The sequence below is a fragment of the Hypomesus transpacificus genome, unplaced genomic scaffold, assembly GCF_021917145.1.
Source record: "Hypomesus transpacificus isolate Combined female unplaced genomic scaffold, fHypTra1 scaffold_61, whole genome shotgun sequence".
NCBI classification, from domain to species: domain Eukaryota; kingdom Metazoa; phylum Chordata; class Actinopteri; order Osmeriformes; family Osmeridae; genus Hypomesus; species Hypomesus transpacificus.
Window position 1 is genome coordinate 347,571 of NW_025814034.1, and position 13,196 is coordinate 360,766.

General features: G+C 46.6%; 2 protein-coding genes across 3 annotated transcripts in view; both read right to left on the reverse strand.

The window, feature by feature from the left end:
• LOC124465862 (collagen alpha-1(XXIII) chain) overlaps nucleotides 1-3,537 on the reverse strand; it is a 41,069-nt gene extending 37,532 nt beyond the window's left edge. The window contains exons 1-2 of the mRNA XM_047017493.1: nucleotides 2,796-3,537; nucleotides 2,439-2,508 (exon numbers count right to left, since the gene is read on the reverse strand). Of these exons, the coding sequence (XP_046873449.1) occupies nucleotides 2,439-2,508; nucleotides 2,796-3,080 (355 nt within the window). The 5' untranslated portion in view covers nucleotides 3,081-3,537. The remainder of the gene's footprint in view (nucleotides 1-2,438; nucleotides 2,509-2,795) is intronic.
• A 2,505-nt stretch (nucleotides 3,538-6,042) lies between these two features.
• Nucleotides 6,043-13,196, reverse strand: LOC124465883 (dual specificity protein kinase CLK4-like). Of its 2 annotated transcripts, XM_047017518.1 has the most exons (13): nucleotides 13,049-13,196; nucleotides 12,089-12,249; nucleotides 10,748-10,994; nucleotides 9,942-10,032; nucleotides 9,471-9,537; nucleotides 9,227-9,343; nucleotides 8,231-8,397; nucleotides 7,701-7,795; nucleotides 7,454-7,583; nucleotides 7,235-7,317; nucleotides 7,042-7,121; nucleotides 6,686-6,776; nucleotides 6,043-6,446 (listed from the first exon to the last, which is right to left on the reverse strand). In XM_047017518.1, the coding sequence occupies exons 2-13, from the start codon at nucleotides 12,247-12,249 to the stop codon at nucleotides 6,297-6,299; spliced, it is 1,479 nt and encodes a 492-aa protein (XP_046873474.1). In that variant the 5' UTR covers nucleotides 13,049-13,196; the 3' UTR covers nucleotides 6,043-6,296. The 2 variants fall into 2 exon arrangements, with proteins under 2 accessions (XP_046873474.1, XP_046873475.1); XM_047017519.1 differs by lacking the exons at nucleotides 9,942-10,032; nucleotides 12,089-12,249; nucleotides 13,049-13,196 and having other exon boundaries at nucleotides 10,748-10,830.

The window sequence follows — 13,196 nt, forward strand, 5'->3', positions numbered from 1 at the left end:
GCTATGAAATACAAGAGGCCCGAGAGAGCATGTTGCGCGACATGGAATGGGTTTCTAGTCATTTCAGGGCCTGTGTGACTGCGAGCTTTGAAGAGCCAAACACAGCCAGATGAGGGATACCTGACCTCTGGTCTAGACATGAGATGTACTATTGGAGCATGCCAGAGGTGTTTATAATACCCTGACTGTGGTCCACTTTGTGTGCATTGCTCATACAGTGTTCACTGTTCACACGTGAGCCGATATTCAGTGATTTAGACAGCGATTCTCCAGCAGCCCTATCATGATAGATTCATGTATTTTCATCGTCAACATGGCGGAGCCAGAAAAAAGAGCGGATTCTGGAAAGTTCAACAGTTACAGAAGTGATCTATTGTGACACATTGGCTTAGGCATTTAGTACACTGAAACATGATGTTTTCTTTAGACTAGAAAACCGGAAACTACCCTTCAATATACTTGAGGGTCAGCCTGCTGCCTGTGAGTACTGATGGAGCACTAAACTCCATTACTCAACACTACACGACACAGACCCAAAACACCCAGAGTGGTTCATCTATTTACTTCGCCCCAGAAGGCTGTTGGTGCACCAAAAAAAGCAAGTATCAGAGGAGGCCTGTCTGGTCACACCCCCCGGGAGCCCTCTGCTCTATTGAAACCCTCCTTACGTCTCTTTGACTAAGCACAATGGAGATGCTTGAGCTGAGACAAGCTAAGTCCCAGGGCTCCTTGGGGGTGAATGGCTTCATAAATCCCAGGGCGGAGACCAGAGAGATTGGCCCGGGGACCACCTGCATCGCTGGGAGACCCTGGCGTGTGAGGAGCATAGGCTGCGTTACAAAGATTTCCTTCCTTCAAACAGCTTAAAGGGATATCGCCAGAAATAGATGTGATTTGGCTGGAGGAAACCAATGTGATTTGGGTCGTTTGAGTCAACAATCCCTTTAAGTAGGAATGTAGTGTATGTGGTGATGCAGGGCAAGAGCTGTCTTAAGAAACAGCTGTCATTACATTTAGTCATTTAGCAGACACTCTTATCCAGAGCGTCTTACAGTAAGTACAGGGACATTCCCCCGAGGCAAGTAGGGTAAAGTGCCTTGCCCAAGGACACAGCGTCATTGGCACGGCCGGGAATCGAACCAGCAACCTTCAGATTACTAGCCCAATTCCCTAACTACTCAGCCACCTGACTCATTAACAAGTAGATTGCAGGGCCTTTGGGTGTGTGCTGCAGGGGCATATGAACAAGCTTTGTCATCGTTATTAGATCATGTTCCGGTCTCTTCTATCATGTTTTGGAGTTTTGGAGGCTCCATGGACTGAGTCTAAGTGGACACTCTTGAATTTCCCAAGGCAATTCACCAATCCCTGTTCCAGAACTTTTAGATTGGTCACAAGAACCCTGAAAAGGTTCAAGAACTTCTCTGGCTCAGCTCCATCTTCTAGCTCAGGCACGCCAGGAAATAAAACCGTCATCTCCGACGATCAGCAAACGTGACCATGAATTTATTCACCACCCCCCAACTACCAGCAACGTGAAAGGTGGAAGACCAGATGCGCTCAAGGGGAAGTGAGGTAGCATGGGACCAAAACATAGAGGTGAGCTGTGTCACTGTGGGCTCATGCGTAGCGCATGGCTAAATGCCTGACAGCAGCCCAGGGCACGTCCATGCAGTAACTCTGCCTCACACTGCTTATCTCTGACATCAAATACCAAATGGCGTTAAGACAAGAGTGAAAACATGAGAGCGTATATGAAAGTGTACCAATTCAGACATGGTTCAGCGCACGCCTGTGCGCTCCGTTTTCGTTCAGAAGGTGGTTGTAAATCGGAATGTTCTACGCTCGAGGTTGCACAATAAATCCATTCTGTCAAGCAGCAGTCTCCGTGGATGTGAGAGACCACATTTTGGAGTCTTTATAACTTCCACATGTGGGATATGAGAGAGGCATTTTTTCGTTCTTTCTTTTTTTGCTGCATCAACTGTATAAACTGCGTTGTGCCTCTGGGCCAGAGTGGACCTCGGTGTCACTCAATCCAGTTTGCTATTGTTCTGCTAGTTTCCACACACAAACACACAAGCTCTGATAAATGGGCTACTCGAACACTTATCATGCACAGCAGGGACGGATCAAGACATTTTCACCTGGAGTGGCAGGAGGTAGTTGTAGGGTGGCATGAAGGCATGGAGGAACAGTCTGACCCGACGCCACCATAAATTATATTCACATTGTAGTTTAAATAATGCTACCAATAACATTACTGAATAAAATGTACTATAATATTGCTTTTTTGCCACTTCCACACCTTGGTTCCACCAGTGACGCACAGTATTCATCTGGTGCATTCTATTCTGTATATTATATAAACACTTTAACATTGTATCAGCATCTTTGAGGTGGTAGGAGCCACCACTCAGAGGAGAGTAGAGATTTACCTGGGGGACAGGTGCACTCTGGAACAACTTCCCTGGCCAGGCGAAGTTTAGGAAGCAGGAGATTCAGCCTCTGGGAGAGGATAAAGGTGGGAAAGGCTTCAGTGTGCGATGTGGATGATTAAATGGTATTTCGTTATCAATTGTATCATTAAAGATTTATTACGAATCAGTTGACAAGAGAAGACAGTCAACACTAACCATCTCCAAACGAATGATTTATCTACGTGAAGCACTTTCTGTTCCACATTGGTGTGAAAATCGTGCTCCTCAATATTTTATATCACTGTGTCTCTATTAAGAACACATAAATGTGTCCCCGCGCATTTAGAAATAATTAAAACATTAAATAGCACTAACCTCTTGCACAAGCTTTTCAATAATAACTTGAAGATTAGGTACAGTCCCGTTCTCATCCAGCACAGTAGCGTCGGGATGCTGCAGAGCAGTTTTCTCAGTTTCCAGCTTGAGCACTCTGTATTCCAGGTGAGACGTTTTGAAGTTAACCAGTAAACAAAATACCACGGAACATACCCACAACACAATAAACAACACCGTGGGCAAACTGCCCTTACAGTGTTTAGTTTTAAATGTCTCTGTTATCGACTTCGTCGTTTTTTCCTCTGAGTTTGATGGACTTCCCATTTTGAAGACGGCAAAATGGTTTAAACACTTTTAATATAATTTATGTTGCTGCTTTGCCGCGGTTAGAGGTGCTGATGTCAGATAGCGACTTTGTTAAAGTAGTCGAGTCATCAGTAGAATGACCGTTTCATAGCCGAGCATCTTCGAAAGACATCCACAAGCTGGCTTACAACAGCTGCACAACTGTGGTGATTGGTTACGCGCAGTCAGGACCGTCCAGCCAGTCCCACACAGGATGGAGATAATGTACACTTCGAAAGAGAAAGTAGCCTCCCCAGTTAATTTACGGTGCAAGAGTAATATACCTAACGTTAAATCGAGCACCCCTCTCCCTTTTTGTAAAGGTGAATGATATTCTAAGCGTTCGACTTACTCACGGATAAGAAAAAGTTTTTGGCCTTCGCATACTTCCATACGAAGTACATTAACACATTATCACTGTCAAGCGAATGATTTGCCAATTGATCACTAAGACATGGATAGGTCAATCTCCATGCCCTGACATCCTTGTCTGAATCTAGTCAGTTTGGGTCATTGTTGCCATCACCTGGCTGAAAAATACCATTACAATCACTTATCTACATCCTCAAACATTATGAAGTGTTTACCAAACTTAATCAAATGAGTCTACCCAGGCAAATTGGCTTGTATCAACCAGGGGTGCGTTTCCCGATAACGATGGATCGTAGCTGTTACGAGGGTTCTCTACGATGAAAATAACGATCCATCGTTATTTCTTACGTGCGTTTCCCGAACATGCTCGTAAGGAGAACCATCGTACGTATCTCTTAAGTTGCACTTAACAAGACGCTGTCCATTGTACTGAAATGTGATTCTTCTGACGCAACTTGAAGACTTTAAAATTAAAACGTTAACCAAAATATTTGACGAATTACGGTACACAAAAAAATATTTTCTGTAGCTACAGAAAACTTTACATTTATTATAGGCTACTTATTTGAGTACTTTTCAATGTGATGCTACATGAAGGTAAAGACAATAAGGTGAACGTGCAAACTATGCTGCATCTGAGTTTTACACCGGTGTTAGGACCTTGCAATCAGCGACACAGGATGCTAAATACCAATAGGAGGTATTGGAAATTAAGTGGGCTCGTCTCCAAATTGAGGTGAGGAAGCTTTTGTTTGAAGAGATGAAGTTCACAAGGCCCTCCATTTCTGTGCCTATTCTTCTGCCCAATCAACAAGGTAGTGTCACATTTAGGTTACCTTATAGCCTAAAGCATACAATGTTTATTTAAAGTAAAGGCTGAATTGTGTATTGTATCATATATTCAGTGTTGCCTGTCCAATCCTTACATGTTTACCTTATAGATCCATGTGAGGAGCAGGAGCAGGGAGAAAAAACTCCCATAAAACAACTATTTCTCAAATTACTTGTGCCTTGGTTTTTAACTCTTCTTGGTACTCCACTTTCCATAGGCATATATATATGAGTCCCATATTTACTACTTGATTGAACTACAAGGTTAAAAACAATGCATATGAATGGTATCACACATGGCATGTCCCAGCTAGCATCCTAAACAATTCAATGTACAAATACAAGCATCTCAATCCAACATGTTTACTGTCTTATTTTCTAGTGCTGACTATATCTACAATCTTGCATAGGCCAACAGCTTCCCAAGACCATGTTTGCAATCTCATAATTATCACATATTGGCCACAAATGACATTGTGACAAATGACAAACACATAAGTAATGAATACCCCATGTCTTCAACATGGAATCATTGTTTCTGACATGAATAATCAACTCTACTTTAATTGATGGTTGATCAATTATACTCATTATGAGTGTAAGATATTTCAGATGACATCATGATATCATGATGCTCCTGAACCACATAGAAGCAGACCTGCAGAGGCTAACAAGGAGGTCCTTTGCACTGACCCCTGTAACCCAACTACTGGCAGTGTTAAGGTTCTATGCCATTGGCAGTTTTCTGGAGGTTATTGGAGATGGACATGGGCTCGCCAAGGCCTCAGTGTCAAGATCTGTGCAGGCTGTCACAACTGGATTACTTTGCCACATCCCAGACCACATCTAATTCCCCATATCAGAGGGACAAGTCTGCAGTGCAGGACTTAGGCTATCTTCAATGGCTTTTATGATTTTCGTACGAGTTTTCACTCCCTCCCAGCCCCTTCACCCTGTGTGACTTCGTAGTCAACCCTGTGGAGTCTTTCCATTTCCTGGGCGCCACCATCTCCTAACATCAGGCTCGGCTCTGCCACCGGCCTCTTCATCCACCGGGCTTGGCGTGCTACCAGCCCTATAATTCTAATAAACATCTTCAATGTTCAATTGTTGTTGTGTTATTGTACTCGTAAAAGCGTTACGTTAATGCATTTCTAGTTTCTATTGCACATTACAACAGCCATATTTCAATGTTATAGTATTTTGAATAAGACTGACATTTGTTTTTTAAATACCTTCATTGCATGCGCCAAACCCACTAAATCAAATTATTTTGTGTAACCTAAATTTACTTGAGGATAAACCGGATTCTGATATTTTTTCGGCAGTTAAACTTGTATGGTTCACTAAGAAATATTCCAGTTCCAGCGTAACTGGCGTAAAAAGAGAATCAGAAAAATCTTATTTTCCATCGGAAGTAACTTTCAGCATGAGTTTAATGTAGTTTTCATGGTCGGCCTACGCGTGTCTCCACTGAGTCTCTGTGCTACGATGCACTTAGCGATCTACGACTGGTCTGGAGCTCTCGTTGATCTACGACGATTTTCAAGTGCCTCTTTAGCTACGATGGTTTCGGGAAACGGCCCGTACAACTAAGATCCATCGTACGATGGACTCTACGATCAACTTAGGCTTACGATGCTTTCGGGAAACGCACCCCAGATAGATATATTTTTTATGTAGACTTCATGGTTGTTATAGGGTTTTGTCATGGATAGAAAGCACGCCACTTCTTGGATCAAGTTTGAGAACATGAACAGGTTTATTAAACAAATCACAAATCATCAAAACAGCGCTCATCAAAAAGAAAATAAGTACATAAATAGAAGCTTAGAAAACAGTCACACACACAGCCGCAAGTCAACAGACAAGTAATCTCGTAGGAGGACTGATGCAGTCTATACGAATCTCCTTTGGAGAGCAGAAATTGCAGTGTGTCTGCGTACGCGTGTACGCGCCTCGGTTCCCCTCTGTACAGCGTGTAGGCCAGGGTCATTTCCGACGGTCTTTCCTGAGAGGATCGAAGAAGGGGTGCCAGATGGCCTCCTCCAGGGTGAGACGCCTGGACACGTCGTACTCCATCATCCCGTGGATGAGGTCGAACAGCTGCTCGTCGTCCCAGCTCTTCGACAACATGTATTGCTGGGGGGGGGGGGGGGGGAACCGGGGGGGGGGGGGGGGAACCGGGAGCGAAGGGGTTAACACCCGTATAGTTTTTGTGCATCTATACAGCAGGCAAAGGCTGAGCCAGTTGGCTCGGTAAACCTGGTTTGGCTTTCACATACGGCGGAGAGGGCCATTTCCCTCTTGACTCGTTTCTGAATTGACTTGATTTCAACAACAGGATTCACATTTCTGAGGGAAAAAGAAATGGTTTGTACCTTGAGGGGTTTGCAGTGCTTCCGCACGTATCGTCCTGAGGAGCTGTGTTCGTCCCAGTCCAGACGCTCGTGATGCACGTAGCGGCGCTTTCTGGGGACGTAAAATGTAAACGTCATTCAAACCGGCTCTCCCAAAGGGCATCCAAAGCAGAGCGCCAAGCAAACAGCAACTACCAGGGAGCCTATGACTCTCATTGGGGGAATTCAACACCTCCGAGATCCCATTTGGCAGTCTTGGAACAGAACAAATGACGTGGGAAGCACGACGAGGCTATTTCAGAAGGTAAACCCGAATGCTCCCCCCTGCATGATCATTGACTACCGTTTACACAAGGGTCCAGGATGTGAGGACCTACTTGGTTTTCTGCAGCAGGTGGGCTGGTATGGGGCCCAGAACCCTTTCCATCATGGCCAGGTGCTCCTTGCTGTCATGGGTCTGAAACGCAGCAGAGAGAAGGGTCAGTCCACATTGGACCTAAAGGGTGTTGCTACTCATACAATTGTGAGGCGAGGGGGTCGGCTGGGTTCTCTTTATCGTCCCCTGGCTACCTGGAAGAGGGTGAGCCCCAGGTAGTATTCGATCAGGATGCAGCCCAGGCTCCACACGTCGCACGCCTGGTTCCAGCCCAGCTCTGAGCAGGGGAACACAAAACACTTCAACAGATATACATGTGTAAAATACATTGATATATACCCTTACACCCACCTTAGGAGAGTATTTTGTGTGAGTGTGAGAGATTGAGAGTGTGTGTGTGTGTCTGTACACACCCAGGATGACCTCTGGCGCGCGGTAGTGCCTCGTGGAGACCACCGAGGTGTGGTGCTCGTGGTCGAACGTGGCGTTGCCAAAGTCCACCACCTTCACGTCCAAACACTTCAGCGTCCTCTCGTCGCGCTTCTGGAACGCGCACGCACACACACACACACACGTGCCATGGGTAACAGGTTCGGACGTTAGAACACACACCACCACATAGCGCACAATCTTTGGTGTACATGTCGCAATACAACTGACCATTTTGGAGTTGTACTTGATGTCGTAGTCCGATCTGACAAACAGGATATTCTCGGGCTTCAGGTCAGTGTGGGTCAGCTTGTTCCTATGGAGGACTGGAATACACCCAATGAAACGCAGTGTGACTTTCAGCTTGTCAAGTACACCACATTTGCTGCCAGAACTAACCTAGACTTCCAACTCCCCCAAATAGCTAAAGAGACAACAGAACATACATAGATATGTAACCATATGAAGTATTTTGAGAAAACGTTTCTACGAGAAAATCAGCCACATGTTTCTTGAATAGACCAGGTATTTATCTGGGGCTTTGTAGTTCTGTGTGGTGATGTTAGCATCAGAACCAGAACCAGCATTATTGGCAAAGTACACACACATTCAAGGAATATGGCTCTGGTACTGGCACAGAAACGGACACAAAAGAACAAGGTCAAGTAGACTGAGCAAAACAAAGATGAAAATAACACCGCTAAAATCGAATCATCCGTCCACAAAGGCGCGCGTGCGATAAGAAAGGGGGCGGAGCTCACAGCAGACGGCTCGGATGATCTGGTAGGCCATGTGACGGATCTGGTGGACGGAGAAGGGCAGGAATCCGTTCTCCTTGATGAAGTCGAAGGTGCTCAAGCCGAGCAGCTCGAACACGATGCAGACGTGACCGTGGTAGTCGAACCAGTCCAGCATACGCACGCACGCGCTGGGGGAAGAGGAGAGCGAGAGAGAGAGAGAGAGAGAGAGAGAGAGAGAGGAGAGAGAGGCTGGTTCAATCCGTGACAGTTGACTTGGCTCGTTGCTCTCGGGGGAGCGCTGGACGTCAGCTCACATTACTCCCATCGCGTCTGTACTCCACTGGCTACCGGTTTTTCTTGTAGGCATCACATACAAAATAACCCTGCTAACATTGACAGTTAGCGGACATTACATTTAGTCATTTCGCAGACGCTCTTATCCAGAGCGACTTACAGTAATTACAGGGACATTCCCCCCGAGGCAAGTAGGGTGAAGTGCCTTGCCCAACAACGTAATTTAGCACGGCCAAGAATTGAACCAGCAACCTTCTGATTAACAGCCCGATTCCCTAACCGCTCAGCCATCCGACCCAACATTTAAAAGCACTACACGGTTTGGCACCTTTCTACCTCAGTGAACTGCTTCTCCCCTTCAACCAGACTCGCTCTCTCAGGTCCTCTGGGCTCGGACTCCTCTCTGTCCCTAGAGGTGTTTTAGTGTAACTGCTCCCAAAATCTGGAAATCACTCCCCTGTCTCTTCGCAGCATCACATACATCTCCGAATTCTAAACGTATCCGTTTTCTCAATGTTATTTGTCCTAATCTGTTGCTATGTATTTTCTCTGTGTCATGTTTCATTTTCTGTGTCTGATTGCTTGATGCTTTTCACTTTTTGTGTTTGTCCATGTTTTTGTACTGCATTACCCTTGACAAGTGTACTTGAGCTCGGGAAAAATGTCACTCATTATTATTATCAAGTGTTAAGTGTCGGTTTGGGGAAGTCTCGGTCGACTCACAATCTGCCTTCGTTGTCCAGCGAGTTCATCTCCTCCAGGACTTCCACCTCCGACATGGCCGCCTCGCGGTAGCGGTCAATGTTCTTTATGATTTTCAGCGCCACACGGAACTCGTCTCTGGAACAGGGAGTGGAGACCGGGACAACACAGGGATAAGGAGGCATTTTACGATGACAAGAATCCCATTTTTAAGGTCAGTGAAAAATAATAGGAATGCTATGGCGTGGGCACTGGTGTCGCTCACTTCATCATGTCTTTGCACTCCACCACCTTCCCAAAGGCTCCTTCTCCGAGCGTGGACACAATCTCGTCTGCGGAGGGCGAGAGCACACAGTCAGCACGGCAGAATGGAGTCGCTGAACATACAGCCTGACTAGACTAGCTGTTGCCTTGATGTAGCAAGATACACACACACACACACACAGGTTAAAGTTGGTTTTAGTCAATCCTGAAACTAGACAACTAGCTGATCTCGCGAGCTAAACTAGCTGATCTTTCTGACCTGGCCTCGTTTAAAGAACTCAACAGATGGAGTCAAACAAAGAGCGTTGAAAGCTCAACCGTTTGACAACATACAGTTCACTAAAGAGGGGGGGGGCCCGAATTTTGCCTCTCCCCCCCGTAACGCCCCAAAGCTAGCCTACACTCTGGCGAAACATGAAACGAGAAGGGTTATATACAGAGACAGAGAGAAAAAGAGGTGGGTGTGCTGTACATCTTGCTTTCAGTACGAGTCCATTGTGATAGATCAGGTGACCCTCCTCGTCATCCTCAAAACTCCGGGACTTTTTCCTTCTCTGGTTCCTCTGAAGTACGGAGGGGGGGTGGCAGCGACAAGGGGGGGGGCGCCGAACGGGGCAGGCGGCGGAGGAGGGGGGGGGTGGCAACGGGCACCGTCATCGTCATCAACAAGCCGCCGAGACCAGGGACAGGAGGAGGAGGCGTTTCGTCGGCCCGGGAGGGTGCGTCGGCGGAGAGGGGGAGGAGGGTTTTCGTCGGCGTGCAGTTGGGACGCCCCCAAGGGAAGGGCGGGGCCACAGCGGCGGCGGCGGCAGCAGCAGACAATTCAAACGCATCCCGAGAAACGCACAGCGTGGCACCACATGGTGTGTGTTACAGAAGAAAAACATGGCGACAACATTTTCAGACATGAAACAATGCAGGAAGTTTGTTGTTTGTTTTCAAACGAGAGAAGAAGTAGTGACATTATATTAAGAGTGACAATTACATCATCCTGGGTTCTGATGGCTCAGCTAAATGACACAGGTCCAAAACCTGTCCATTTGATCCAGTAAAGCCCAATTCTTACTTTGGGTCAAACTATAAAGCCATTTGAAATTACATGAAATTTTCTTTTGTAAGGTTACAAATTAAATAATGAAACTGTTCACAATAAGCCAACAACCGAAGATGATAGTTGTCCTACTGCCTAGAGCAGGCCTACATCCTAGCACCTAGGGACGGAGCAGGCAGTGCAGCTGGAGAGGGAGCAGGAGGAGGAGGAGGAGGGGGGGGGCATACCGAGTCCGACTGAGTACGGCTGTGGCGCCTGGACCGGTGGCGAGTGTGGCTGCTCCTGTGGCTCCGGCCGCTGCGTGCTGACGACTTGCTGTAATGATGCCACTCCCTGTTCTTCTCGTCCCTGGCCGGTTCGGCCCTGGCCGGGTCCCCCTGGGGGTCGCTGTGGGCCCCCTGGCTTGCGGGGGCACCGTTGGGCTCCCTGGCCCGCTGGTCCCTGCCCTCCAGCCTCCCGGGGTCCACACGACACCTGCGGACACAGGGGGGAGGAGGGTCTGGTTAGCGCACGCGACAATCCAAGCGCGCGCAGAACCGTGGCTCGATATCACAGCTTTTAAATAACCACGGGTAATCGAGACAAGCATCAGACTCTGCTCTGCATAGCTCTACCATATCACCCTGCAAACAGACATGCTGTGACCCAGCACCCACTGCAGGTGCCAGTACTGACTAGGGGAGCACCGCTAGGGTCAACCCAGAGGATGCAGGATCAAGACGGGGTCGGGGGGTGGTGACACGCTGGTGGCAGAAGTTACTCAGTTCCTCATCGGCCCCTTTCAGCACGAATGCCGGGTGGCACTTTGCGTGTTCACCTCGGAGGCATCATGGGCATCGGGTGTCTTCCAGAAGGGGTCTCCCTTAGTGCGGGGGCCTAGGCTTGGTCGACCCTCTCCTCTCACAACATGCCTGACTGGGATGCCTGCACCTGTCAATGTTTTAGTGGTAAATCCATCCACAGAATATCCCACTACCTCACAGCGTACTCTTGCCACTCACTTAAGATTCAATCCTTCACAGGAAAGCAGTGGAGATGACATCGTGTTCCATATGTCCTGAGGCAGCAAACAATTATAGCAGGAATTATGATGTTGTTGCTGTGCGTGTTAAATGTATCTTGTTGCATTTGTGGATTGCATTTGAAAATGACACAATCCTGGGGATCACACAATACTGGGACCTTACAAAGGCCCGTTAGTGCACACAGCTGGAAAGAAGCTTCAAATAAATGTTTGCCAAACATTTGAAAGATTGAAACAAACATGGAGGCACCAATCACTTCTTATATAAGTGGTAGCTGAGATGCAGTTACATTTAAGTACTTTCTACTGGAACTACTTATACTTCACTGTGGACAAAAGTATCTGCTAAATGATTAACGCAATGTTCCTTCACAACACAATTAATTCACAGACTTTGACAATGTCCACCAGACATTATATATTGAGTTGAACATTGATGTAACGTAGGAACACATTTTTTTCTGTCCACTTTACCAGCCTCTACACCACACAGAATAACATCACAAAAACATAATATTGGCTTGTTAAACAAAACACACTTTACCTTTCGTAAGTTTTGAAGTGGTGATACTGCCTGAGGGGTTTCTTGTCCCTGTCACCGCTTTGGGAGCTTCGCCGCAGACGTTTGCGAACCTCCACCTTCTCCTCCCAGCTGTATTCCTGGACCCAGGCATCGGGCGAGCGTAGCCGCTTCGACCGCCGCATCTGCCAAACAAGGAGTCCCACACATTGAATGCAATAAAATGTTACGATGCAGAAAGCTTATCCCCAAGCATTCCTATAGATATAGCTACGCTGTTGATACGAAGCCCGCTGAAATGAAAGGTGGCCGTGTCCCAAGCCTCGGATAGAGGAGTTCCTATTTCCTTAATGAGAAGATGGCTCGTCTATCATAGAGATTGACACCCTCTTAGATGTGAGCGTAAACACCGCTGTGGACACAGCCAAAAAGCTATTCAATTACGTGTGATTTAATTTAATAAAGTGCATTTTAGCAACTTATACTTAATAAATGTTGACCCATGGAAAAGCTATAGTCACCGCCAGGTCGCTCCAGTAAATCAATAGCTTGTCTTAAACAATCTAGCCCTAAGCCAACAATCTAGCCCTAAGCCTAACTAAACTACGTGATGTCGCAAACATTTAGTTAAGATAAGAAGTCTCATTGGCTACTAATGTGTAGCTAGTAGCTAAGCTGTTGCTTGCGTGATATTGGGATTTGAAGTAGAAAATGCTATAGTGTGGCAAAATGCAAATAGACAAAACACTGGAGTCCATGGTTAGCTGTCTTGCTAATAAGTACTCTCTAGCCTTCAGAGCTTGCCATCATCGGGCTGGCTAGCTACATACAGTAGCGAAGCTGTAGCCAATACAGTGTCAATGGCGACGTCAAATCTATGCCAGCTGGGCAATGTTACTGTACGGTGTGTTGTTTAGGTAGCGAGCGAGTTTGACGTAACGTAGAGCGATTACATTTCTCTCTTAAATATAAAAATATCCCCACCTTAACAACTGGTTATTTCAGGTTCTGTAATAAGACACTGTACTCTCCAGATAGATGATATTTGAAGTCAGCTTGCTCTGCTAGATTGCTAGCTCGGTGTGTTTACGACGCCAACGAGCAAAATGGCGACTGTCGTTCAGGAACAAAA

Coding starts and splice junctions, on each gene's coding strand:
- LOC124465883 (XM_047017518.1), bottom strand. CDS start 12,249: ATGCGGCGGTCGAAGCGGCTACGCTCGCCCGATGCCTGGGTCCAGGAA. Junction 10,995..12,088: donor CACTTCAAAACTTACGAAAG/GTAAAGTGTGTT, acceptor CTGTGTCCGCAG/GTGTCGTGTGGACCCCGGGA. Junction 7,796..8,230: donor GATCATCCGAGCCGTCTGCT/GTGAGCTCCGCC, acceptor GGTGTATTCCAG/TCCTCCATAGGAACAAGCTG.